The sequence below is a fragment of the Monodon monoceros genome, unplaced genomic scaffold (assembly GCF_005190385.1).
Source record: "Monodon monoceros isolate NGI ecotype Baffin Bay Population unplaced genomic scaffold, NGI_Narwhal_1 Super_Scaffold_3, whole genome shotgun sequence".
NCBI classification, from domain to species: Eukaryota; Metazoa; Chordata; class Mammalia; order Artiodactyla; family Monodontidae; genus Monodon; species Monodon monoceros.
In genome coordinates, this window is record NW_021703780.1 from 23,137,090 (window position 1) to 23,161,101 (window position 24,012).

The following is a 24,012-nucleotide window of genomic DNA, read 5'->3' on the forward strand; positions in this document are numbered from 1 at the left end:
TAAGTTGAAACATGTTAAATTGCCACTATTCAACCTCTTCGGCAATTCATGGGATTCAACATAAAATATTTTAGATAATAATTTGCCAAGTATATTTGTTCCAAGTATCTTTTTCATTTCATGAGAAAATTGTATTTTCACTTTCCTTATGGTGATTTTGAAAAAATAATTCTTCATTTTAATCTAGTTGAATTTATCAGAAAATTAATTGCTTTCCTTAAAATTAACCTTTTTTGGTGTCTTGTTTGAGAAATATTTTCTTGACCTGAGGGTATACAAATATTTTCCAAAACTTACTTGTAAAAGACAAAATTTTACCTTTTACAGTCTTGGCTATTCTTGGCCAAGAATTACATATATTTTTTTTAATTAAACTTTTTATTTTATATTGGAGCATAGTTGATTAACAATCTTGTGATGGTTTCTGGTGTACAGCAAAGTGATTCAGTTATACATTTTTCCATTTAGATTGTTACATAATACTGAGCAGAGTTCCCTGTGCTACATAGTAGGTCCTTGTTGGTTATCCATTTTAAATATAGCAGTGTGTACATGTCAATGCCAAACTCCCTAACTATCCCTTTCCCCCACTCTTCCCGCCTTGGCCAAGAATTACATTGCATTTCGACATAAATTTTAGAATCAATTTGTCAATTACCATAAAAACGCACCCTTGGGATTTTTACTTAGGTTGCAATGAATGTATAGATCAATTTTGGGGAGAACTGACATCTTTATAACACTGAGTCTTCCAATCCATGAAGAAGTATAGTCTTAGACAAAAATAGCCAAGTCAGTCTTGAAAAATAATAACAAAGCAGTAGGACTTACCCTACAGATGTCAAGATACTTTAAAGCTATAGTAATTAAGCAGTTTTGCATTGGTGTAGGGCTAGACAACAGACCAATGGAACAAAGGCCAAGATGTCTAGACTCCACCCTCACCAACCCATCTTCAATATGATCATTGTCTTCCTATTGCTATGATCCTGACACCAGCTTTAAAAACTCTCCATTAACTCTCAATCCCATAGTAAGAAACCCTAAATTGAACTCCAGGAATCTTATGATATTTCCTGAACATTTAGAATGAACATTGTGAAAAGGCAATGAAGAAATTTCAGATATTTTACCTGATGGAAAGAGAAGCTTTTGTCTTGAAATTTTTGAAGGACTACCTTGTGAGCAATGGGTTAATCTTACTCTGCAATTATCCCAGGGCATAGAACTACAGTCCATAGGTAGGAGCTAAGAAAGACACTTCTGTACATTTGTGGTTCTAATTCTGAAAGCTGTATTTTATCACCCTTTTAAAAACTGAGTGAAATGGGCATTCTTTACTTCTTCTGTACAGGTAAAGTGAAAACAATCTCATGGTATCAATGTTCATGGTGAAATTTTTCTGTCTTTCCATTTAGAATTAATTAGGCTTAAAAAAGTGAGTTTTATCTGGTGATTTTTCTAAGAAATAACTAAATCAACAACTCTTGTTTTAGTAACTTCACAATTAGAACTACAAGAATCTTAGGGTTTCAAGAAACACTAACATGTTTGATTATTCAACTATGCATCTGATCTTTGAATTCCTTCTACATTATGCCTGTCTACCAAACTTACAACTGTATAGCAGAGTCTATTCCACCTTAGGATCCCTTCTAAATGATTTTTTCCACAGGTAAAATATCTGAAACTCCTTCAGTGTTTTTTTTCATAATGTTCATTTTAAGTGTCCAGGAAGTATCAAAAGATTCCTGGAGTTCAAGATAGTAATTTGGGATTTCTTACTGCAGGACTGAGAGTCAGTTGGGAGTTTTAAAAGCAGCTGTACACCTAAAACAACCAAAATATTGTAAATCAGCTATACTTCAATAAAAATAAATAAAAAATTTTTAAAAAGCAGGTGTCAAGATCATAGGAATATTTTAGGGAGACAATAGTCATGTTGAAGATGGACTGGTGAGGATGAAGTCTAAAAGTCTTCTATTTGGGCTCAGTAGAGAGGCTTCTCAACTTTCACAGAGGAATGTCAGGCTTGCCACCCCCTCCAGTTAACTGGTGTCTGAAGAACATGACTCTGATCAATAACACAAAACATCAACACTCCAGGACTGTCCAGAATTTAAACTGGAATTGAAATCTTGCCAGATTCTGTTAAAAGACTGACTGAAGAAGTGACTTGAAAGGATGCACTGGAGGGTTCTCATGATGGGCTAAGGACTTTGAGTCCAAAATCCAAATGAACCTCATGGCCTGTGGGTAAAAAAGCATCCTGAACATGTGTATACATTTTCCAAAAGCATATACATGCTGTTGTAATTAACAAAACCTCAGATTTTCTAGGAGAACATGACAACATTTTGCCATCAAGCATTAAAGTAAAACTACTTGTAGTGTGTGTATGCATGGGGGAGAGAGTGTCGGTAAAATTTATTGATCACCAAATAAGGGGTCCTTGCAGTCAAAAAAGATTGGAAAAGCACTGCCAATTCTCCAGACATATCCTAAACTCTGCCCTTAAGTCACGTTATATCATCCAAAAGCCACATATACAGAGTGCCATCCTCCACAGAGACAATTTTAGAGTTATATCCTAAATGTTTTCATCTTGGTTTTCTTCAAAAAAATATATAAGAAATGGCCATATAAAGGACATGCTCTAATTTCCTGTAGAAACTGAACATAAGAAACAATGTTTAATCTGTCTTTTGTATAATAAGTCATGTAATTCCCTTTGGAATTTGTTACTAGAAAATTGTGTATCTTGGACTCCTTGTCCATATTAGATAATGTGTAACCATTTCCTAAGATGTTTTCTGTGAAACAAGAGTCCATGAAGGTGCTCCTCCAAACAGAATTCTTTCGTCCATCACTTTGGGAAAGCAATGCTTCTTACAGTTCCTTTGTTTAAGACTCAGAAAGGACATTAGCATAGTATAAACCCTGAGAAGTCTTTAAGGGAATAAATACCCCCACCTAGCCAGCATTTCTCAAACTTATTATTTTTTAAAAACATTAGCTTGTAAAACACTTTTGACAAATGCTGGGGAACCCATTGCTCATCTCTTTACCAGTCAGGGAACTCTGAACTAAATTTAATTCTCAATTATGGTCATTATGTTAATTAAGTTGACACATTTGCATCCTCTTCTAGGATTTTCAATTTCTATTTTAACAGCCTTATTGCATGTGGGTATTTAATTTAATTCTGTCTGAAGTAAGGACCTGTAACATTTGCAAGAGAAAGGATAGATGTTAGACACTGAAAGACTTGAAAAGATAGATATAAATTTACTAATCTATTTGAAAGAGCATTTCATATATCATGCAAACAGATATAGCAAATATTTAAGAAATTAACATCTTGAAGACCTTTTAGTGTATTTATAACAAAGTGGGTCAGGCTTCATGCTTTTTCCATATGTACACTGCTGCTTCGGCAGTGTATACCTGACTTCTGCTTATCTGTAATTTTAAAATCTGCCCTTGCCCTGCCTCCGTTTCCCCACCGAATCTCAGCAATTCTGATCCGTTAAGGAGAAGTACCATTCAGGCTTTAAGTTAAAGCAAAACCTGCTAAAGATGATCAATGTTTATCAATTAAAAAAATGTTCTGTGCTGAACTGAGGTATAGCTTCATATCCGAGAGATGTGGTGCAGGATAATGGAAATTGCTCAGCTAAGTCTAAGCATTCAGTGGGCATTTGTTCAGAATTTACTAGTTAAGTGATCCACAGCAGGTTTCTTCTTTTTATGCCTCAATTTCCTCATCCCATAGGGATGTTGTATGGATTAGATGATTAAAAATTGTAAAGAATAATGCCTGGCATGTGTCAAGCACTAGTATTTATTATTACAATACTATTATTGATAGACAAAGCCTTGGAAGTGAATGTGCTCACTGAAGAGACACTGAATAGGAAGGTCAAGGACAAAGGCTTGGTGGGGTCTCACAATTAGGGGGTCAGGGAACCAGGAAGAACCAATACAGGAGACAAGAGGGACCAGTGTAAGAAGTAGAAGGAGAAATGAGAAAGTGTAAACACCAGAATCACTACCCTCAAGTGTTGGTTGTCAAAATATTGATGAATGAAAAGGTCTGAGAACAGGTTACTGGAGAGAGGGATTTCCCATTCTCATCAAGTTTGTGGGTTCCCCACACTCCATGTTTTCTTTTCTTATGTCCAGTAAGATTTGAGCTCACTCTGAAAGCTTTTCCACACTCCTCACATTCATAAGGTTTCTCCCCAGTATGAACTCGCTTGTGTCCAATCAGAGCTGAGCTCTGACGGAAAGACGTGCCACACTCACTGCAGGTATACGGCTTCTCACCAGTGTGGATTCTTCTGTGCTGCCTCAGGACTGAACTATGATGAAAGGCCTTTCCACACACCTCACATCTGTAAGGCTTCTCTCCGGTGTGGATTCTTTGATGATTGGTCAAGTTTGATTTCCCACTGAACGCTCTACCACACTCTGAACATTTATACGGTTTCTCTCCAGTGTGGATTCTTTGATGGATGGTAAGGCAGTGCCGATCCTGAAAAGTTTTCCCACAATCCCCACATCGATAGGGCTTCTCCCCAGTGTGTTCTCGTTCATGAGCCCTGCGTTTACAGTTATGACGAAAGGCTTTCCCACACTCCTTACACTTGTAAGGCTTCTCTTCAGTGTGGATTCTTCTATGTTTGGTGAGCTCTGCCTTGCTGCTGAAGGCTTTTCCACACTGAGGGCACCTACAGTGTTTCTCCTGAGTGTGGATTCTTGTGTGTTTGCTTAGGTCTGAGCTTCGGCTGAAGGCCCTCCCACACTCACTGCACTCATAAGGTCGCTCCCCAGTGTGGATTCTTGTGTGTTTGATGAGGTCTGAACTCCCGCTGAAGGCCTTCCCGCACTCCTCACACTCATAGGGTTTCTCCCCAGTATGGCTTCTGCCATGGATGATAAGGGAATGCTTAAACTGAAAGGCCTTCCCACAGCCACTGCACTCATAAGGCTTCTCCCCAGTGTGGATGATCTGATGCATCCTGAGACGGTTCCTGGTCTTGAAGGCCTTCCCACAGTCGCTGCACTTGTGAGGCTTCTCCCCACTGTGCGTTTTTTTATGTCGGCAAAGAGCTGATCTACTGTTGAAGGCCTTCCCACACTGGCTACAGTTAAAGGGTTTCTCCCCTGTGTGGATTATCTGGTGCATAGAAAGCTGATTTTTGGTCTTGAATGCTTTCCCACACTCATTACAGATATAGGGTTTCTGGCAAGAGTGAATTCGCTCATGGAGAATTAGGTCAGAATGCCAGCTGAAGTTTTTGTCACACCTGGCACATTCATGGAGTTTCTTTTCTGTAAGAACCCTATATGGAATACATTTTGAATTTTTTCTAAGTACCTTCTGGTTCTTTCCTTTCTTGAAGGTCACTTTCTCACAGCGTTCTTTCTCTTCTCTCAGTTTCTCCCTCATAGGCATTTCCCATTGATTCTCTAATTTGACATCTTGTACACAAACTTCTCCAACCTCTGGATCCTGGGAAACAACTTTTAGGAGACTTTTAAATTTCACCCAGCAGACTTCTCCATTTTCAAAAACTGCCTGTTCTGAACTTGCCTTCTCATTCTCAGGCCGTGTCTTGGCAGCTGATACTTAAACAAGAAAATAAAAATGTCAGATGTTCAGAGGAAAGGAAATAAGTGGGCTGGCAGAGGTGAAGCAATGGTTAAGTTGTTGGAAGAGTAACTGACTTTCCCATGCTTGAAAAATTGCTAACATTATGGCAACGTCAAAATAGGCTGAACTACTGAAAAGTACTAAGATATTTAAAACTGAGTAAACTTCACAAAAATCCTTCCAAATCTACTCATGCTCTAGAATCTCCTAGTTTAGTGAATGACAACTTCATACACCTAGTCACCTAAGACAGGAAACCGGAAATCATCTTCAACTTCTCATATGTACTCACTAACATTGTATAAATGTTACCTGTGATGGGAGCTGCAAAGCGGGGGCTCAAGTGCCAGCGCAGCCTCCTTTTTAGGGGTCTGTCTGCTTTGCTCCTGAGAGTGGGCCCTGGAGAGCCATATTTCTGTGGTGTAACTCCACCCATCTGGGTAGGGCAGATTAGATCTGGGCAAGACCTGACCCAAACCAGGACAGATTCTCTCTTCATGAACTTTGGAATCATGATGTGAAAGCAGGTAAGGCCAGGCTCTGAAGAGAGCTAGAGCTTTAGCACTTAAATTTGAAAACCAGTGGTGGTGGGATGGTATGTCGTGTAGGGGAGGGAATGCTCTGCCATCGGGACTGAGAAGCAGAGAAGATACATCTGCTAAGAAGGGAGAATGAAGCAGACCCACAGCGTAGCAGAGAAGACAGCTGGAGAGTGGGGCCTGATGGCATTCCAATCCCTTCTTGAGCCTCATGTATACCTGCCCTTAAGTTCCCTGACACACCCTGAATAATAAATTATTTTTCTTTTGGTTAAGCTAGCTGGAGTTACTTTTTACAGTTGGTAACCAGAGTCCAAATCAATCTCTTATTATCTCTTAACTCTATCCCGTCTCCTTCACTTCTACTGCCAGTGCATTCTCACCAGCTAACTTTAATAACCCTCAAATGTCCTTTAGTCTGCCTCCCCTCTAATCCAACCTCTACATCGCTTCTAGATTATTCCTTCTAAAAATCAAATCTAATCACATCACTCCTTAGCTTTAAACACTTCAATGGCACTCCATCGTTAACCAGACAGAAAGCAAGTAAAGTGTACAGTCAAGAGCCCCAGCTCACTGTCTGGGTTCAAATCTTAGTTCTGACACCTAATACCTGTGCAAACTTGGGAGGATGTTGTAACTTCTCTCAGTTGCTATATCTATAAAATGGGATCTAGACTATCCACAATAATTAAATGAGTCAATGTATGCAAAGCACTTCCAACACCAAAATAAGTACTTAATCAATCTTAGCTGTTACTATAAGAATAAAGTTAAAGGTCTGCAGTTTATCAAAAGCTCATTCAATTATGATCTTGCCCCTGTCTACAGCTCCTGTATTTTCCCCACTGGCTACTCCAAGTCCTTGGCTCTGGTCACACTGAACTATTCACAGTTCACATTCTTTTACTCCTCAATACTTTCCTACTTGTTATTCCCCTCTGCCCCTCCTTCAACTAAATGACCTCACTTATCCTACATAGCTTAATTCAGTTGTCATTCCTTCTGCAGTCTTCTGGTCCCCAGGTCAGATTTAGGTGCTTCTCCTCTATGTTTGTATATACCAGGTACATATCCCTATCTACATATCCCAAGAACTCCCACCATACTGTCCTATATAATTACTTATTTACTTACCTGCCTTCCCCACTAGAAAATAAGCTTCCGTAAGTCAGGGCTCGCCCATATCTTATCTGACTGCATATGATAGTTGCTCATATGTACCTGGCATATGATAGTTGCTCAATAAATGTTTTTTAGATGGAAGGAAGGGAGGAAGGAAGAGTAGGCATTGTGGACACAGCAGCTGGAGTTGGCCTAGAAACAAAGGACAAGTTTTTTTTTGAATGACAAATACAGAAAATAGCTTGAATGAAGAGCTGGTAATATTTCATGACTGACTAGATAAGAGGTTCAGGGAATGGAAAGACAAAGTAAGAAAGAGGTAGAACCAGATATAGAAATAGGGAGAGCTTAATGAAGAGACAGCCTTGGAGGGAGAGATGAATTTGACTTTAGATAGGTTGCTTTCCAGATGACAATGGGATATTCAAATAAAAACCAGGAGTTAGAAACATGAGACTGCTGCCCAGGAAAGAGGTAAAGGTTAGCATTATCAATGTGGCAGGCATCTGCATCAGAGCTAAGAGCTGAAGCCATGAGAGAAACTAACTAACTTCACAATAAGAGAGAATAGAAAAAGCAAGGGTCAAAGGCTCAGGTCTCCAAATGGGGGAAGCTCCTAAAAAAAAAAAAAAGAAAACAACTGGAGGCAGAAAGGCAATGCTCTCTGAGCACTGGAGTAAATGATACACAGAGGGGAGATGAATTGTCTGAGCCTTTTTGGAGGACTAAATTGCAAAAAGCCTATATTAGATAGGTTGCAAACAGCCAATTAGATAATGACAGAATAATTATCCAAACCGTTTGTTTGTTTTCTCTGCCTTAAGATTTCCTAAATAGATTTCCTTCTGGGCCCTTCGGGATGGATGACCCACCACTAAGAACATTCTATAACCATTCTGTCACATGGAACACAGAAGGGGACTGACAGCTTCTCTGGCACTCACCTGGGTGGGAGCAGCTCAGGAACTCCCTGTCCTGTCCATCCTGAACACAGAGCTCTGCCTCTTGCTCCAGATGGGAGATCAAAGGAGGTTTAGGAAATGGAAATCCTGGTTGTAGAGAGGGAAGAAGACAGTGTGTAGAGCAACAGAGAACTGTGCTAACGCTTACCTTGACCCCTCTGCATATGGAAACAGGAAACAGGAAAGAAATGTCCATTTGGGTAGAGAAAAGGGTTTATTCAGGGGTCTGGTAACATGTAAATAAACAGGTCTAGGAAATTTCTCAGAAAGTCAATACTCAGAAGGGCAAAGAAGAAGATTCTGGGAAATAGTCAGTTGGTTGTATTTTCCCTGTTCTTTTTAGGAGGATGGGAGTCTGTAGAGGGAGGTTAATCTGTTTTCAGCCGCTAGGAAGGAGCTCATGACTAAGAGCTGAATACAGAGCATTTAATGGAAAATGAGAGGCCTGAGGAGGCGAGAATCCAGGGAGAACAGACGTTAAGTGTCTCCTTTTCACCCAGGGAGAGTTTCATTGCAAAGAATCAGAAAACAACTAGGTTAGCCAGAAAATTATCTTGCTATGTAACAGGGGCAACTCAAAACTAATTTGGGGGAAGATATTGATGATATGAAATGAGAGCTCTGATTTTCAATATGAGACCCCATACACATCAATAAATAAAGCAATTAAAAGAAAAAGGAAGGGAGAAAGTACTAAGCCAAGTACAGGGAAAGTCCTTACCAAGTGATACCACGTTTCCATAATTTTCCAACATCACATCTTTATAGAGGTGCCTTTGAGCATGGGTCAGACACTGCCACTCCTCATTACTGAAATTCACAGCTACATCCTCAAATGTCACTGCCTCCTGAAACAATATGTCCCTGCTGTCCTGGAGAAAACTCCATAGTTCCCTCAGGAAACAGAGGCAGAAGAAAGGAATTTGTAGGGAGGTTTACAGAAGTGAAAGGCTGTTACTGTTTCGTGTATATTTGCGGATGAGGTGAAAGGTAGCATCAGCTTTCAATAGCAAAAAATAACGAAAGAGGAAACAATCCACAAATGGTTTGTCACCCAACAAAGTATCCCTTATGAGAGGGAGCACGTGGACTTGGGAGGTGCATAGCCAGGGAAGGCAGTGAAAATAAGGCCACATTTAGGAGGCAGTGATATATTTCCAGGAGGGAAGGAAGGGGTCTTAGCTCACTTGAGACTGGCTCATCAGTATGATTTTTGTTCCTGGCAGGCTTCCTTGGCTTCCATCTTCGGCAAAGGCAGGACAATGAGGAGATGGCAGAGCTGAGAGAAGAGAAATAAGCCAAGAGTCAATTCAGCACAGTGTTGAAACCTTCTGCTTTCATCCTCTCCTCCCCAAATGTAGAAGCTTCCGAAGCTCTAACCTAGGGATTAAGTCTACTGCATTACAGTATCCTCCTTCTCCATTATTCCTCTAGTCTCAGTTTCCAGTTTGAGGTATCAGGCCCTGGCCAGCAGCCAAGCCGACTGTAAGTGCGTTCTTCTTCTCTCTCACCTACTACACCTTTTTCTCTGGTCTCTTTTCATCCTAGAATACCTTACACCCTCCGCAAATGGCCCAAATCACTGACTCCCAGCTTATACGATAACCTGGCTTCCTATATTAGAACGTTGAAGTCATTTTGTCCAAAACGACTTGGGGTGGAGGTGGAGGGAAAGGAATGAAGGAAAGGTATGGATCAGAAATATCCAGGGATAGGCCCAAAGCTTTTTTCTTTAGGTAACTTAATGGCTGGTCAAACTCAAGTTAGTTTACTAGAAAAAATTTTTCCCTTGTTCTTCTTAGAGAAAATCACTTTCCCCCTTTGATTCTGAGTCTCTTTAGTGTTAATTTCCTAGTATTAAGTGATTCCGCTTCCCCCCAACTGCCCTCCCAGCATAGCAGAGCACACACAACTTTTAAAATGCAAAAGAAACTTTCTCAGAGTGTACACGTGACTAGGTATAATTCATATGGATTGGGCAAGAAGTACAGTTTCACATTACTGATTAATGGGGCCCTGTTTTATTCCTTGCAATCCAGCTCAGCCTCTCTGTAGCTTCAGTGTTTATGGTGGTTTATCTTTCTTGATAGTCATCAACATATTCCCAAGTCCAAGACCATTCTTTCTGGTCTGAAATCATCTACTGGTAAGTCTCTAGGATAACCCTTTGGCCTCAGGACCCCAAAACTATCATTTCAATTTTACCAAAACCTCAATTTAGGAGTAAACTGGCTTCTTTCCACAGAAATAGGCCAAGAAGACTTTTCTTTGGTCTAGGCCACCCTTAGCTTTTGATCAAGAACAGGCCTGTGTTCAATCATTGTGGGTTCCACACAGTTTTCTCACTATCTCCTCTGAAAGCCTGTTACTTTATAACTCTTTGTCTCAAAAAGTTCCCAAACCACCTGGAAGGCACAGAGCTCACAGCAGATACATGTTTTGCTCTCAAATGTTCCATAACAGTTCTCTTCCTTATAACATCAATAAACTTAAACCTCCTAATTGGGTTTTTTTCAATCAACATTTTATAATGAACATTTTCAAATATACAGAAAAGTTGAAAGAATTGTAGAGGAAACATCCATATATTCACCACTTACATTCTACAATTAACATTTTGCAATATTTGCTTTATCACGTATCTGTCCATCTAACTATCCCTGTCTCTGTCCATAAATTCATTTTATATTTTGTTGCATTTCAAAGTAAGTTGAAGACATAAGCATACTTCACCCCTAACACTTTATGATACATATCATTAACTAGAGTTCAATATTTGTTTACATTCCTGCTTCTGAAGTAAAATTTACATACAGTAAAATTTACATACAGTAAAATGTACAAGTCTTAAATTTTTGACAAAGCACACACCCTATCTAACCCAAACTCTCCTCCATATACATCCAGTTGGATTTTTACCACATCTTCTTCATAAATTAGGAAAGTTTTGTTACCTTGTCATGGCTTTTTTTCCCCTAAGTGTTCATCACATTAAAAACTGTTTTTAATTGTGGTAAAAAACATATAATATGAAATTTACCATTTTAACCATTTTTAAGTGTACAGTTCAATAGTGTTAAAAATATTCACAATGTTGCATAATAGATCTCCAGAACTTTTTCATCTTGCGAAACTGAAACTCTATACCCATTAAACAACAACTCCTTATTTTTCCCTCTCCTGAGCCCCTGGTAACCACTGCAGTGATTTTTTTTTCCTAGCCTCGCTGAGGCTTGTGGGATCCTAGTTCCCCAAGCAAACCTGGCCACGGCAGCAAAAGTCCTAACCATTGGACCACCAGGGAATTCCCCCCACTGTAGTGATTCTTAAACTTTATTTTTTAGCCTCAGAATTTGAAAGGTCAGTTTCTGCCCTCAAGTTAAAAATGAACTTGGGGGAATTCCCTAGCGGGAATTCACATGTGGGGGAGAGTGAAAGCTCTGGTCTCTTCCATTTCTGAGGACACTAATCTCATCACTGGGTCCCCACCCTTATGACTTCATCTAAACATGATTACTTCCCAAAGGTCTCACCTCTAAATATCATCACACTGCGGGGTGGGTTACAGCTTCAACATACGAATTTTGAGGGGACACAAACATTCAGCCCATAACAAAACTATTTGTTAAAGCAGTGTATAGATATTATCCAGGGCGAGATTAACTCATTTACATTTTATGTTAAGTAACTGTAAACTTTATGGCCCTGAAAATCACCTATAAGAAGAGAATTCAAGATCTTTTGAGAAAAAGAGGACTTGGGTACTCAGGTCTGATGTGAACCATAAAATTATATATATTTTAAAAAATGAAATAAAATTAACAACGAAGTTAAGCAATATTCATTATTTTCTACCTCTCCTAAATTTGTGATAAATATGTCCTATATTATTAATTTTCATTTATGATTACCTATACAGTGGAAATTTCAAGATTTCTCTTCTGGAAGTTCCAATAATATGCTTAGAAATTCATTTTACGTATTTTTTCTTTGTAGGTAATATATACTAAAAGCCTATTTTTGGGGTGTCCAGGGGCCTAGTCCTCTAAAAGTCTGTGCCTTTCAGGGTCTAATTTTATGACTCCAGAATTGTTAAATACCATCAGCCACTTCTATACAAATCTTATCCACTTTTCTCTTCATATATGCCACCAAAGAGCATTTTTAAAGCCCAGCCCCACATTTCCCCATCTTCCTTTATTCTTCTCAAAGCTTCATGACAATACCTTTTCTCCTTCTTTTGCCATGGCTTTATCTTCTATTTCTCAGGTATACCTATACTTAATTTAAAAATCTCAGGGTTAACACAGGTACAGAAATAAAATTACCTACACTCAAATTTTACATGTTGGTAAAATTGTGGTTGGGAGGAGTTACTGTATTATACCACAAGTTTTATATGTGGAAATATTCATGTACACATATGTAAGCTACTTATCATACATAAAGTTGTACATATAATAAGTGAATGAATACATTCAGTATCTTTCATAAATTGCTTTGAAGAATCTTTTTTTATGAATCTTTATTTTTTTCCAAATTTGGTTTAAGATGAGGGTAGAAACCTAACAATTTAGTTCCTCTCAATACCGAGCCAAGCCTAGTATAGAAATAACAGATTTCCTATAAATACTCAATAATGAGCATATTTCCAGGCCCCAGGGAGCATCTCCCACTTAGTCTGTGTCCCTGCCCCATTTTCAGCTGCCATAACTCCTGCCACAATACCCTGTGTGCATTACCTCTTTCCTGCAGGAGCTTGGTATCACGGATACAAAGCTGGTTTGATGGTCCTGGAGTCTCATCTGATACCACCACCTATTGCAAGGAAAAGAATACATTTGGAGAGGTTATGGAGGGATGGAAAATGTAGGGGAAGCTGCAACCAACTATGAAGTTCCGTTCATGGAAATCAACTCCCAGACCTACCAAGAGGGGTGAGAAAATCAGGGACTCAGTCCCTGATATACCTTATGAAAAACAGAAATGGCATCCAATTGTTCTATAATGTAAAATGATCACCAGGCCATCCAGGAAAAAAAGTACTTTGAAGGAGAACACTTCCACAAGGTCAATCCAGGCCCACCACACTCCCACTGCTTTCCTCCTTTCTTGGGCTCAGTTCTTCCTCTTTGTGATATACTGCAGACATTCCTCTTTTTACCTGCTGCATCTTTTTACCCAGCTTTCTTTTCCAGTCTTCTAACACTGTCCCGGTTTCTTCTCTGCTGGTTGGATCCAGCTCCAAGTCAATCGTGGCTTTGCCTGGACCAGTTTGAAGTGGCTCCAGTGGATACCAGCCTCCTTTCAGGGATTTAAGCCTTGGTGGCGCCAGCCAAAGGGCCTCTCCTGACCCACAAGGCAGCTGCTTTTTGGCTTGATGTGTCAAATACTGCCCTGGATTTGGGGTTCATCAGCAGTACTAAGCTAGTGGTAATCCCATACCTTATTTTCCTGCATATTCGATGAAGGGAGGAGAAAACAGAGGAATGTGACCAAAGCAAAAAGAAGGAATCACTGAGAATCTGAGCTATCTATGGGAGATGAGGGAGCAGGGGAAGATAAACTGAAAATGATAATATATCCAGAATACAACCTCCACTGCCACTATCTTGTCCCAAGCCACCATTGTCTGCATTGCCCTACAGTATTACGTTAGCCATCCAGCTGGTCTCCTGCTTCTATCCTCAATACAACAGAGTAGGCCATTTAAAACTTAAGTTGGATTATTTCATCTCTCTGCTTAAAACCCCTCAATGGGTCCATCTTACTCAAAATAAAGAGTAACATAAAAGGCCCTAAAGAATGTGCCTTTTGAGTCTCTCTTGTTCATTCAAAATAAAAGCTTAAGTGCTTACAATGGCATACAAGTCTATAGGGTGTGCTATTACCTCTCCTACTATTCTCCCCCTCATTCAACCCTCTTCAGTCACACAGACCTTTCTCTTCCTTTTTAGGCACATTTCCATTTTAGGGCCTTTGTACTGGCTGTCCCCTCCACCTCAAGCTACCCTCACGATGAATAATCTTGCTTCCTTCAACTGTTTGCTTGTACATAATCCTCCCAAGGAAACCTACTCTAGGTCCCCTATTTAAAATTACAGCCTACCCCCTCCTTCCAATCCTGACATGCCTTACCTTCCTATATAGCACTTTATCACTTTCCAACATGGTGCATAAGTTAACTTATATTCTTTCTATTGTTTACTGTAAATCTCGCCTTCACTAAAATGTAGGCTCCCAGGCTTTTGATGGCAGGGATTTTTGTCTATTTTGTTCACTGCTGTATTCCCAACTTCTAAAACAGTGCCTGCGCCAGTAGGCGCTCAGCTAGAAATTGGCTGAATTAATTAATGTACGAGTGGATGCTGGGGAGGAAAATAAATGAAAAAAAAAAAAGGGTAAGAGGCTGCTGAGAGCCAAGAAGAGCGGGAGGGAGTTAGGAATGCAGGAGGAAAAGGCCCTTGTTTGGCAGGAACCCGCGGCGGTCCCCAGCTCCCGGCGGACCGGGCTCCAAAGCCCCGCCCCGTCCCCGCCAGCCGTCCCGGGCCCCAGGGAAGGGGTGTATTTAAGTGAACCAGGTGGTGGTGCCAGGGTCCTCCCAGCCGCACCTCGGCGGTTTCGGAGACACCAGTGGCAGCTTGGGAGCCCCTCGGCTAAAGTCCCGTCCCACGCTGGCTGAAGACACAGACCTTCCTGCCGACGTTCTCCTCTAAAAATGAGAAAATAGAGAAACCTATTCTAGCTCCACTTCCTAGTCCTTCAATAATCATTTCCGGTGACTTTCTAGGAAACCTCAACTCGCTGGTCGAGGAATTTCCCTAGAAAGCCTCCGCAGACTCCAAACGTGTTATTTCCTGTTCTTCAGAATGCATCTCTTAAAACAGAACCACAATGTCATTATCCCACCTAACAAAATTAAAATAATTCCTGGGTACCATCTAATACTGAGTCCATATTAAAATCTCCCAAATATATAAAATACGCTGGTTTTTTGAATAAAGATCTGAAGTCTACATACTTTATTTGGTTATTTCTCTTAATCCTCTTTTAATTTAGATCTAGAATAGCTCCTCCATCTTTCACTTTTCCCCGCATTGAGTAAATTGGGTCATTTGTCCTGAATGTTCCACATGCTGGCTTTGTCTGTTTGCATCCTCATTTAATGATTTGTTTCTCTAGCCTTGTATTTGTTAACTAGATGTTAGCTCTAAAGGTTTAGAGTTTGGTTTACCTTTATGGGTAAGCATTCTTACGTGGTGCTACGTACTTCTTTTTGCTTTATATCAGGAGGCATATAATGTCATTATTTCACTCTTTGTGATGCTAAGATTGATCAATGAATCAGCACTTGCTAGTTGGATCCCTCCATGTAAAGCTCCTCATCAACCTTTTATCTGGTGGTTTCATCCACTGATGATCTTTGCCTGAATCAACCATTTTATTGCAGAACTGGGATTTTCTAATTCAATATTTTTTTCACATTTATGAGTTGGAATTTCTTTTTTTTTTGTTTTATTTATTTATTTTTTTTGTGGTACGCGGGCCTCTCACTGTTGTGGCCTCTCCCGTTGCGGAGCACAGGCTCCGGACGCGCAGGCTCAACGGCCATGGCTCACGGGCCCAGCCGCTCCGCGGCATGTGGGATCTTCCCGGACCGGGGCACGAACCCGCGCCCCCTGCATCGGCAGGTGGACGCTCAACCACTGCGCCACCAGGGAAGCCCGGAATTCCTTTTTAAACAAGGATTTTATCTCATTAACCTATCAATTCAGTTATTTGGTTATCCTGAAATGTCAGTTCAAACAGGAAAGACAAATGTTTACTTTTCTATTTAATTGCTAATTTTCAGAGTAAAAAGTTGTGCCCTAGGTGCCAAGGCCACTGATACATTAGCCATTCTTCAAAATGGCCATCAATGAGCACTGCCTTCGAGTATTCATACTCTTGTGTATCTCCTTCCTACATTTTACCAGTGTTGGTTTGTGTGACCAATTGAGTATGGCAGAAATGATGTTATATTACTTCTAATATTAGGTAATAAAAGAAACTGTGGCACCCCAGTGTTCACTGAAGCACTGTTTACAATAGCCAGGACATGGAAGCAACCCAAATGTCCATCAACAGAAGAGTGCATAAAGAAGATGTGGTACATATATACAATGGAATATTACTCAACCATAAAAAAGAACGAAATTGTGCCATTTGCAGAGACATGGATGGACCTAGAGACTGTCATACAGAGTGAAGTAAGTCAGAAAAACAGATATCGTATATTAATGCATATATGTGGAATCTAGAAAAATGGTACAGATGAACCTATGTGCAAAGCAGAAATAGAGACACAGATATATGGACATCAAGGGGGGAAAGGAGGGGTGGGATGAATTGGGAGATTGGGATTGACATATCTACACTATTGATACTATGTATAAACTAGATAACTAATGACAATCTACTGTATAGCACAGGGAACTCTACTCAATGCTCTGTGGTGACCTAAATGGGAAGGAAATCCAAAAAACAGGGGATATATGTATATACACAGCTGATACAGCAGAAACACACACAACATTGTAAAGCAACTGTACCCCAATAAAAAAAAAGAAGAAGAAAAAGAAACTGTGGCTTCTATCTTGGTCTCTCTTTTTTTCCCATTCTCTCAGATCACTCACTCTAGGGGAAGCCAGCTGCCAGGCTGAAAAGTGAGACCCAGGTGGTGAGGAACTAAAGCCTCCTGCGAACAGCCATATGAGTGAGTCTAGAAGTGGATCCGTCAGCTCCCTGTCAAGCCTTCAGTTGACTGCAGCCTGGGTCAACATCTTGGCTGCAACCTTAAGACAGAACTAGAACCAACCCCTAAACTGCTCTCAGATTCCTGACCTGTAGAGACTGTGAGAGAATAAATATTCAATATTTGATTCTAAATTTGGGGGTAATTTGTTATGCAGCAATTGGTAACTAATATTTTTTGTTGTTTCCTCTTTCTGAGCATCATTAACTCATGGATTTTTAAAGAACATTCAAGGACTCTTAATCAATCGCACTTTTCTTTTTTTTTTCTTTTTCTTCTTGATGTTCAAATGATTCCATCTTTGGCCAGTGGGAGTCCCTTTATTTTATTTCCTGTGCCCTTTTCATCTAACTCTAAGAGTCTTTGATGGTTTTCTTGCCTTCTGGCAGCACAAGATATTTCAGGCTCATTTTGTATATTTCCTGCTCCAGACCTGGAATCAGCCATTTCTCCAAGGAGTCCTGGTTCCTTTCAGAGGGAAGAGTGATTGCATAGCTTTGTGACTGGTCATAACTTCTTTTAAAGCTTATCAAAATGAAATAAAATTAATTATGGGATTGAATCCAGGCTAAACCACTTGGTACCTGTGTGCATAAGAACCTAAGCAAGGTATACATCGTGCCCCAGTTTCCCCAACTGTAAAATAGGTCCAGGGTGAATATCTAATTTTCGGAGTCGTTATGAGGATTAAATGAGACAATATACAGAAATCATTTAACACATCACCTGGCATCAAATTTCATCATTAGAATAATAGAATTGGAAGTCTGAAAGATACCACAGTGATGACCAAGTACAATTCGTTCATTTCACACTTGAGAAACCTGAGGGCCAAGAGATTATAATTTTGTCTAAAACTACAAAGGAGGATAAAATTAGAAGAGAAACTAATGACTCCAGAGTCTTGGATATCACACTTGGGCTATTTTGATAAAAAGCAGTCCCTCCAGCCTGATCAGGGCTTTTATTTATTCAAAAGCAAAAGAGGTTAGAAAGTACTAGGCACATTAGTTATAAAATGGTATTATGGAAAGTTCATCAATCTTATGTTCTGAAGACCTGATTCCTGGCTCTGCCACTCACTAGCTTGATATTTTGGTCAAGTCATTTAACTCCTTTGCACCTCAATTGCTGCATCTGTAAAACACTAACAATAAATCCTTTAATCTCAGCTCATTGTGAGAGTGAATGTACAATATACGGTTTATGAAAGTGCCTGGCTCATAATAATTGCTAAATAATGATCATTATATTAAAAAAATTCCTTCAATCCTCCAATTTAATACAAATGTATTCTTCTCCTCTAAAGGAAATTGGGTCTTGATTAGACTGATCCCTAAGTCCCTAATTCTGAAACTGAGTTCAGTGAATACTGCACAAAGGCACTGAGCAAGAGGCTGCAGGAAAGATGCTATGCATGGTCACCCACTCTTCAGACTGTAGTCTTTCTTCCTGATATCAATCTACTTAACAGTACTAGCGTCCAGTACACATATACTCACAGGGTATATTTATGAGAGGCTTTGCTATAACCTTTGCTGATATGAAGATACTTTACTTCCACAGCAGATCCTTAGTATATGACTTTAATAATCTAGTCCAATTGAGATATAATTTATTTACATTTTTCTTGGTTAACCCCAATCTCATAAAACCTCATAAATAATCTCCTAAAATAATTAATGCTGGAATTTTGCCAGGGATCCATGTCAAGCTTTTCAGCCTAATTCCACAGTTCATCTTTTTTCAGTTTTTGAAAATTTGGATATTTGCCAGTCTTAGGCATGAGTCACACTCCTTAAAAATGGCCTCCAGGGGCCCTGTGGCTAATCTGCCTGAAATTCAGGATCCTTCAAGCAATTTTATCTGGGTACGAAGACTTGCACTCATTTAAGGCAAGTAGTTACTCTTTTACTATCTCCTTGTATGTCCTGAAATTTAATTTCCTCATATTAATGTTTGTCCTACCATTCCCAATTTGAAGGTCATGATCCTTGATGGAGAAACAGAAGCCTGATTGGTGTTAAGTAATTCTATGGCCCCTCTGCTGTCTGTTGAAATTACCAAATTCATTTCCAGGGGCTTTTTTAAAAAAATAACAAACATTTCAGGCATACAAAACAATAATAAAAAAAACACTTAACATCTATCTTAAGATATAAATATTACAGATATAATTATATCCCCTTGTCTACTCCTCTCCAATTCCTCTCCTCTTCCTTCTCAGGTTAACTACTGTCTTGATATTGATGTTATTATTCCGATGCATGTTTATATATTTTTAGTACATATGTGGGTAGCCATAAACATTTTATAGTATAATTTACATTTCCCTAATTTTATACAGATAGTTTCACTCTGTACATATTTAAGCTTGAAAGGTTTGATTTGATTTAGGTTCAATATTTTTGGCAAGAATGCTTCATAGAGGTTATTATGTACTTTGTACATACTCAACTTCATGGTTTTGAGATATATCCTTAATGAAAAATGTATCCTTAGCTCATTCATCTTATCTGTCACAGGTATTTTTCATTTTCCTTCCAACAGTCTTGTTCATTATTCTGATTATTTTTTCAGTTCAACTCAGAACTTTAGCAAGTATTTGTTTTTTGTCTTTGAGTTTATGGATTTCATTTTGTTTATATTGGCTGTCTTTTTGAAATAATTTTCTTGGAGTTTCCCCTTCTAAAAAGGTTATGTCCCATAATTTTATGCTAGCCAGTTCATATTCTAGTGTAGGAAAGAATAATCTAAAAAGTATTTGCCACTTCCTCAAATTTTTAAATATATCTTTTGTGCTTATCTTAATTACTTAAGTAATTAACTTAATTACTTCTCTTCAAGTTTCTACTGCTAATCATTATACTGAAATATAACATACTGAAAATATATTATAGAAAAATATAATACTTTAGAAATATAATATTTTGGAAAATACAGCATACATTACTTATAATGCATGCTTGTGGGTTTTCATAATCCCCAAATTATAAGATATTTAAATGTATGTGACACATAGTTCTCTTTTAAATAAAGCTACTGATCAGAGGCAAATACTGATATTAGTCAATGATGCTTTGCAGCAATATTTTTTCAGAATCGTTTCAATTCATTCATTTAACAAGAATTTCTTCAGCAACTGTTATAAGAGCTTGGGATACAGGAATGAACAAAACAGTTAAAGATCTCTGCGTGGTGGAGCTTACGTTCTCGTAATTCTGATTAACTCGTGCTTCCATTTTCTTTCGTTGTTTTCCCTCTTCACACGCTGAAGAAGATCAATTTCATATTCAAGCTCATCTGTTCTCCATGTGGCAACAGGTCCAAACTAGCAAGCGGGGACCGGAACCGTCCAGCTTCTCAGGGTTTGTAGTGCTGGACCAAAGAGAAGAGTCCTCCGGGGGTCCTAGAAGGGCGAGCCGCGCGTTACCATGGAGACCGCGGAATAGAAAGGCTCTGTCTGCACTTTGGAGTTCAGCCCCTCGTCTCTGAGGTGCGGGTGGGGTTTTTCGGACCTCATCTGAGGAGGCCTTTGCGCTCCTTCGGCCCCACCGCGGAGAAAGCAGGACCCGCAAGGTCGGCGGAGAAGGTGAGGTTGCGGGGCAGGTCTGTGAGGCCCTGCCCGGGGTTCTGGCGGGAGCCCCTCGCTGGCCTTCTGGGGAGGGGCGGGGCCTGCGGTCGGAGGTGGGATTGGATGGGTTGGGACGTAGGAGGGCCCGCCTGCTGGAGCATATTTTACCTTTACCTCTTCTAATCTGTTTTTCTCTCCTTCTCCTCCTCCTTTACGCCATCCTTTAATATTACAATTAAAGTTTTTTTATTTGGCAAACTGGTGAATATAGCGCTTATTCTGGGTCAGGGCTTGTCCTAAGTGTAGTATACATATTGATATTCATTCGTTTAATTCTCAAACAACCCAATGAGGTAGGTACTATCACTACCCCACTTTTTAGACAGGCAACTTGAAGCCTAGATATGCTAAAAGCTTACCCACAGTCGCATAGCTGGTAAGGTGAGGAGAGGAAACCCAAACGATATGGTGCTCTTAGGCTTTTCTCACGAATTCTGAAACTCTCATCAGAGCTTTAACTTCCTTCCTCTTTGCCAGTTTCTTTCCCCGTCGGGCTGCTTGGTTCTTTTGTGATTTTTGTTGATGTGGTGCTACTCCCATTCATGACTTTCCCTCCCTCCCTCTCTCTTTTTTTCCTGCCCTTTTCTTTCAGGCCAGTAACCTAACATGCAGAGTGGAGCCACTGAACTTCACTGGTATCTAAAGCCATACTGCCAATGGGCAAAAAAATGCAGAGCAGCTACTGCCCATTGGCTCAAAATGTCAGTCACTGGGAGAAGGTAGTTACTTCTGATGGGTGTTCACAGGGGTTTGGCCCCCTTGAGGAGACCTGTCCTGAGCAGCAGGCCCTGGAAGTCCTACCTGGAGAGAGATGGGACTGGATGTGGGTACATGATTCACCTAGCAGAGAGAAGGTCACAGTAGTGATGGGAGATGAAGAGCGAGATCTGGATGGAGAAGAATGGGTAAGAGGAGGTAGTGTTTCTACTGGCCAGGGAAGAGAAACAGTGAATGATGTGGTTTTCTTAAGGGCTAAAGAAAATAGTGTCTACGTGCTTCAATTGAGTTTCTTCCTTAACCTTTTTGTTATTGACTGTATTGATAGTCTTTAAAGTTGCATGCTTTTGTAGGAAAGACTGTGCGTTTCCTCTGTCTTTTTCTAAAATGGAATGAGAATTGGATTTTCCCTTTCTCTGTAGTCCAGAGAGATTGCTCTGTCATATCTTTCCTAGGATTTTAATTTTAACATGTAAATAATCCGTTTTGCTTTCCCCTTTGATGACATTCCTACATCTAGGTTCCATCCAGTGCCCAGGAAGGGCAGAGCTTGTCATGTGAGATTTTGGCATCAGCTTTCGATTCACCAGTTATTCAACATTGGCCCATAGTCATCCAGCCTGAAAACGTCATTCCTTTTTCTTGGGTCCTGCAAAAGAGAGGTGGGGAGCTAGCAGTCATCCTGCTTATAAGGTGAGTTCTGGTGGAAAAGGAGCCAGAGCATATCTTTGAAATTATGGTACCAAGAACTGATTCTTAGTTGTTATACATATGAATATTAAAAAAAATAGAACTAAGTGAACATTGGGCTGTATTATACCTGATATATCTATGGGAGGAGAGGCCAGCCCTCAGTATTATAGGGCCAGCTTTCCTTGTCAGCCCCTTGTACATCTGGAGCAGATGCTAAGCAATTCATTCATTTATTTATTCATGCATTTAATTCATGCATTCATTCATACAACATTTGTTGAATATATTTTTAGTGCCAGATAATTATTCTGGGCAGTAGAGATATAAAGTTGAAGGACGTTTGGCTCCTGCCTTCAAGGTACTTCAGTCTGGTTAGGGAAACAGACTAGGACATCTGTGATAACAGTCCAGTGTGATGAATACTGTGATAGAAGCAGGTACAGGGTGTTGTGAGAGTAGGGTCAGAGATAAAATGGGAATAAAATATTTGGCTTTATGTTTGAGTAAATGTGTAGGGTACAGAAGAGAAAAGGGTTTGAGAAGCATTGTGCTAGAATGTGAGCTTTATGAAGCGAGGGACTGTAGTTATCCCTAGAACACAGTGACATATGATTCATGTTTAATAAATACCTGTTGTATGATCACTGAAAAAAACCCATGTGTATACCAGTCTCTTATTTTAGGTGTCACCGCTTGTCTACAGTCTATAGATAGCATCACTGCAGTAATATACAGTGGACTATTTAGGTTGTTTCCATGTCTTGGCTATTGTAAATAGTGCTGCTATGAACATGGGGTGCATGTATCTTTTTGATTATAGTTTTGTCCAGATATATGCCCAGGAGTGGAATTGTTGGATCACATGGTAATTCAGTTTTTCTTTAGTTTTCTCAGGAACCTCCATAGTGTTTTCCACCAGCAGTGTAGGAGGATTCCCTTTTCTCCACACCCTCTCCAGCATTAGTTATTTATAGACTGTTTAATGATGGCCATTCTGATTGGTGTGAGGTGGTACCTCATTGTAGTTAGGAGGAGACACCACCTACAATGAAATTCAGTTAGCTGTGTCCAGTGTCATCTTCCTGGTCATGCCACTCGCCCTCATTCTTATCTCTTATGGTGCCATTGCCTGGGCAGTGCTGAGGATTAACTCTGCCATAGCATGGAGAAAGGCTTTGGGGACCTGCTCCTTCCATCTCACTGTGGTCACCATCTTCTACAGTTTAGTCATTTCCGTTTACCTCCAGCCCCAAAATCCCTATGCCCAGAAGAGGGGCAAGTTCTTTGGTCTCTTCTATTCAGCGGGCACTCCTTCACTTAACCCTCTCATATACACCCTGAGGAACAAGAAGGTAAAGAGAGCACTCAGGAGGCTGCTGGGGAAGGACGAGGACTCCAGGGAGAGCTGAGCAAGAACTGCTTGATGTGCATGAAAAGTGAGAGCAACTTCTTCATGGTTTTGTCAGGAAGTCTGTGTTCCCCGCACCTCTGCTCTCCTCACATCCGTCATGTCACAGAAATGGATGACAGCCACGTATGTGTGCATGCATGCAAGTGTGAGTGTGGGTGTGTGTGTGTGTGACACAGAGAGAGACACAGAGACACAGAGATTGAAAATGTGCTAAGGGGAAGTACTTACCTCTGTATGAAACATATGAATCAAATTTAATATTTTCTCTATTTTGTATTTCATACATTTCACCTCCATGGTGATCTCCCCAATTTTATCATTTCCATTTCCAACTCACCTCCTTGTCACATCATTACTATTTCTTTACCTCCACTTCTCATTTCTACCATAGTTTCTTTACTTCTCCCTCGGGTTTTTTTTCCACTTCCTTAAGTGTCTGTTTTGCATTGTTGTTCTATTTTATGCCCCAAATGACAGC

At 39.9% G+C, this 24,012-nt stretch overlaps 1 protein-coding gene across 2 annotated transcripts; it reads right to left on the reverse strand.

Moving 5' to 3' along the window:
- Positions 1–3,055: 3,055 nt before the first annotated feature.
- On the reverse strand, positions 3,056–20,623 carry ZNF311 (zinc finger protein 311). Of its 2 annotated transcripts, XM_029242748.1 has the most exons (6): positions 20,289–20,623; positions 13,028–13,103; positions 9,473–9,564; positions 9,007–9,133; positions 8,268–8,372; positions 3,056–5,634 (listed from the first exon to the last, which is right to left on the reverse strand). In XM_029242748.1, exons 1-6 carry the CDS (start codon positions 20,319–20,321, stop codon positions 4,058–4,060), a joined length of 2,010 nt encoding a protein of 669 aa, XP_029098581.1. In that variant the 5' UTR covers positions 20,322–20,623; the 3' UTR covers positions 3,056–4,057. The 2 variants fall into 2 exon arrangements, with proteins under 2 accessions (XP_029098581.1, XP_029098582.1); XM_029242749.1 differs by lacking the exon at positions 20,289–20,623 and adding an exon at positions 14,978–15,036 and having other exon boundaries at positions 9,007–9,564; positions 13,028–13,739.
- Between the last annotated feature and the right edge of the window lie 3,389 nt (positions 20,624–24,012).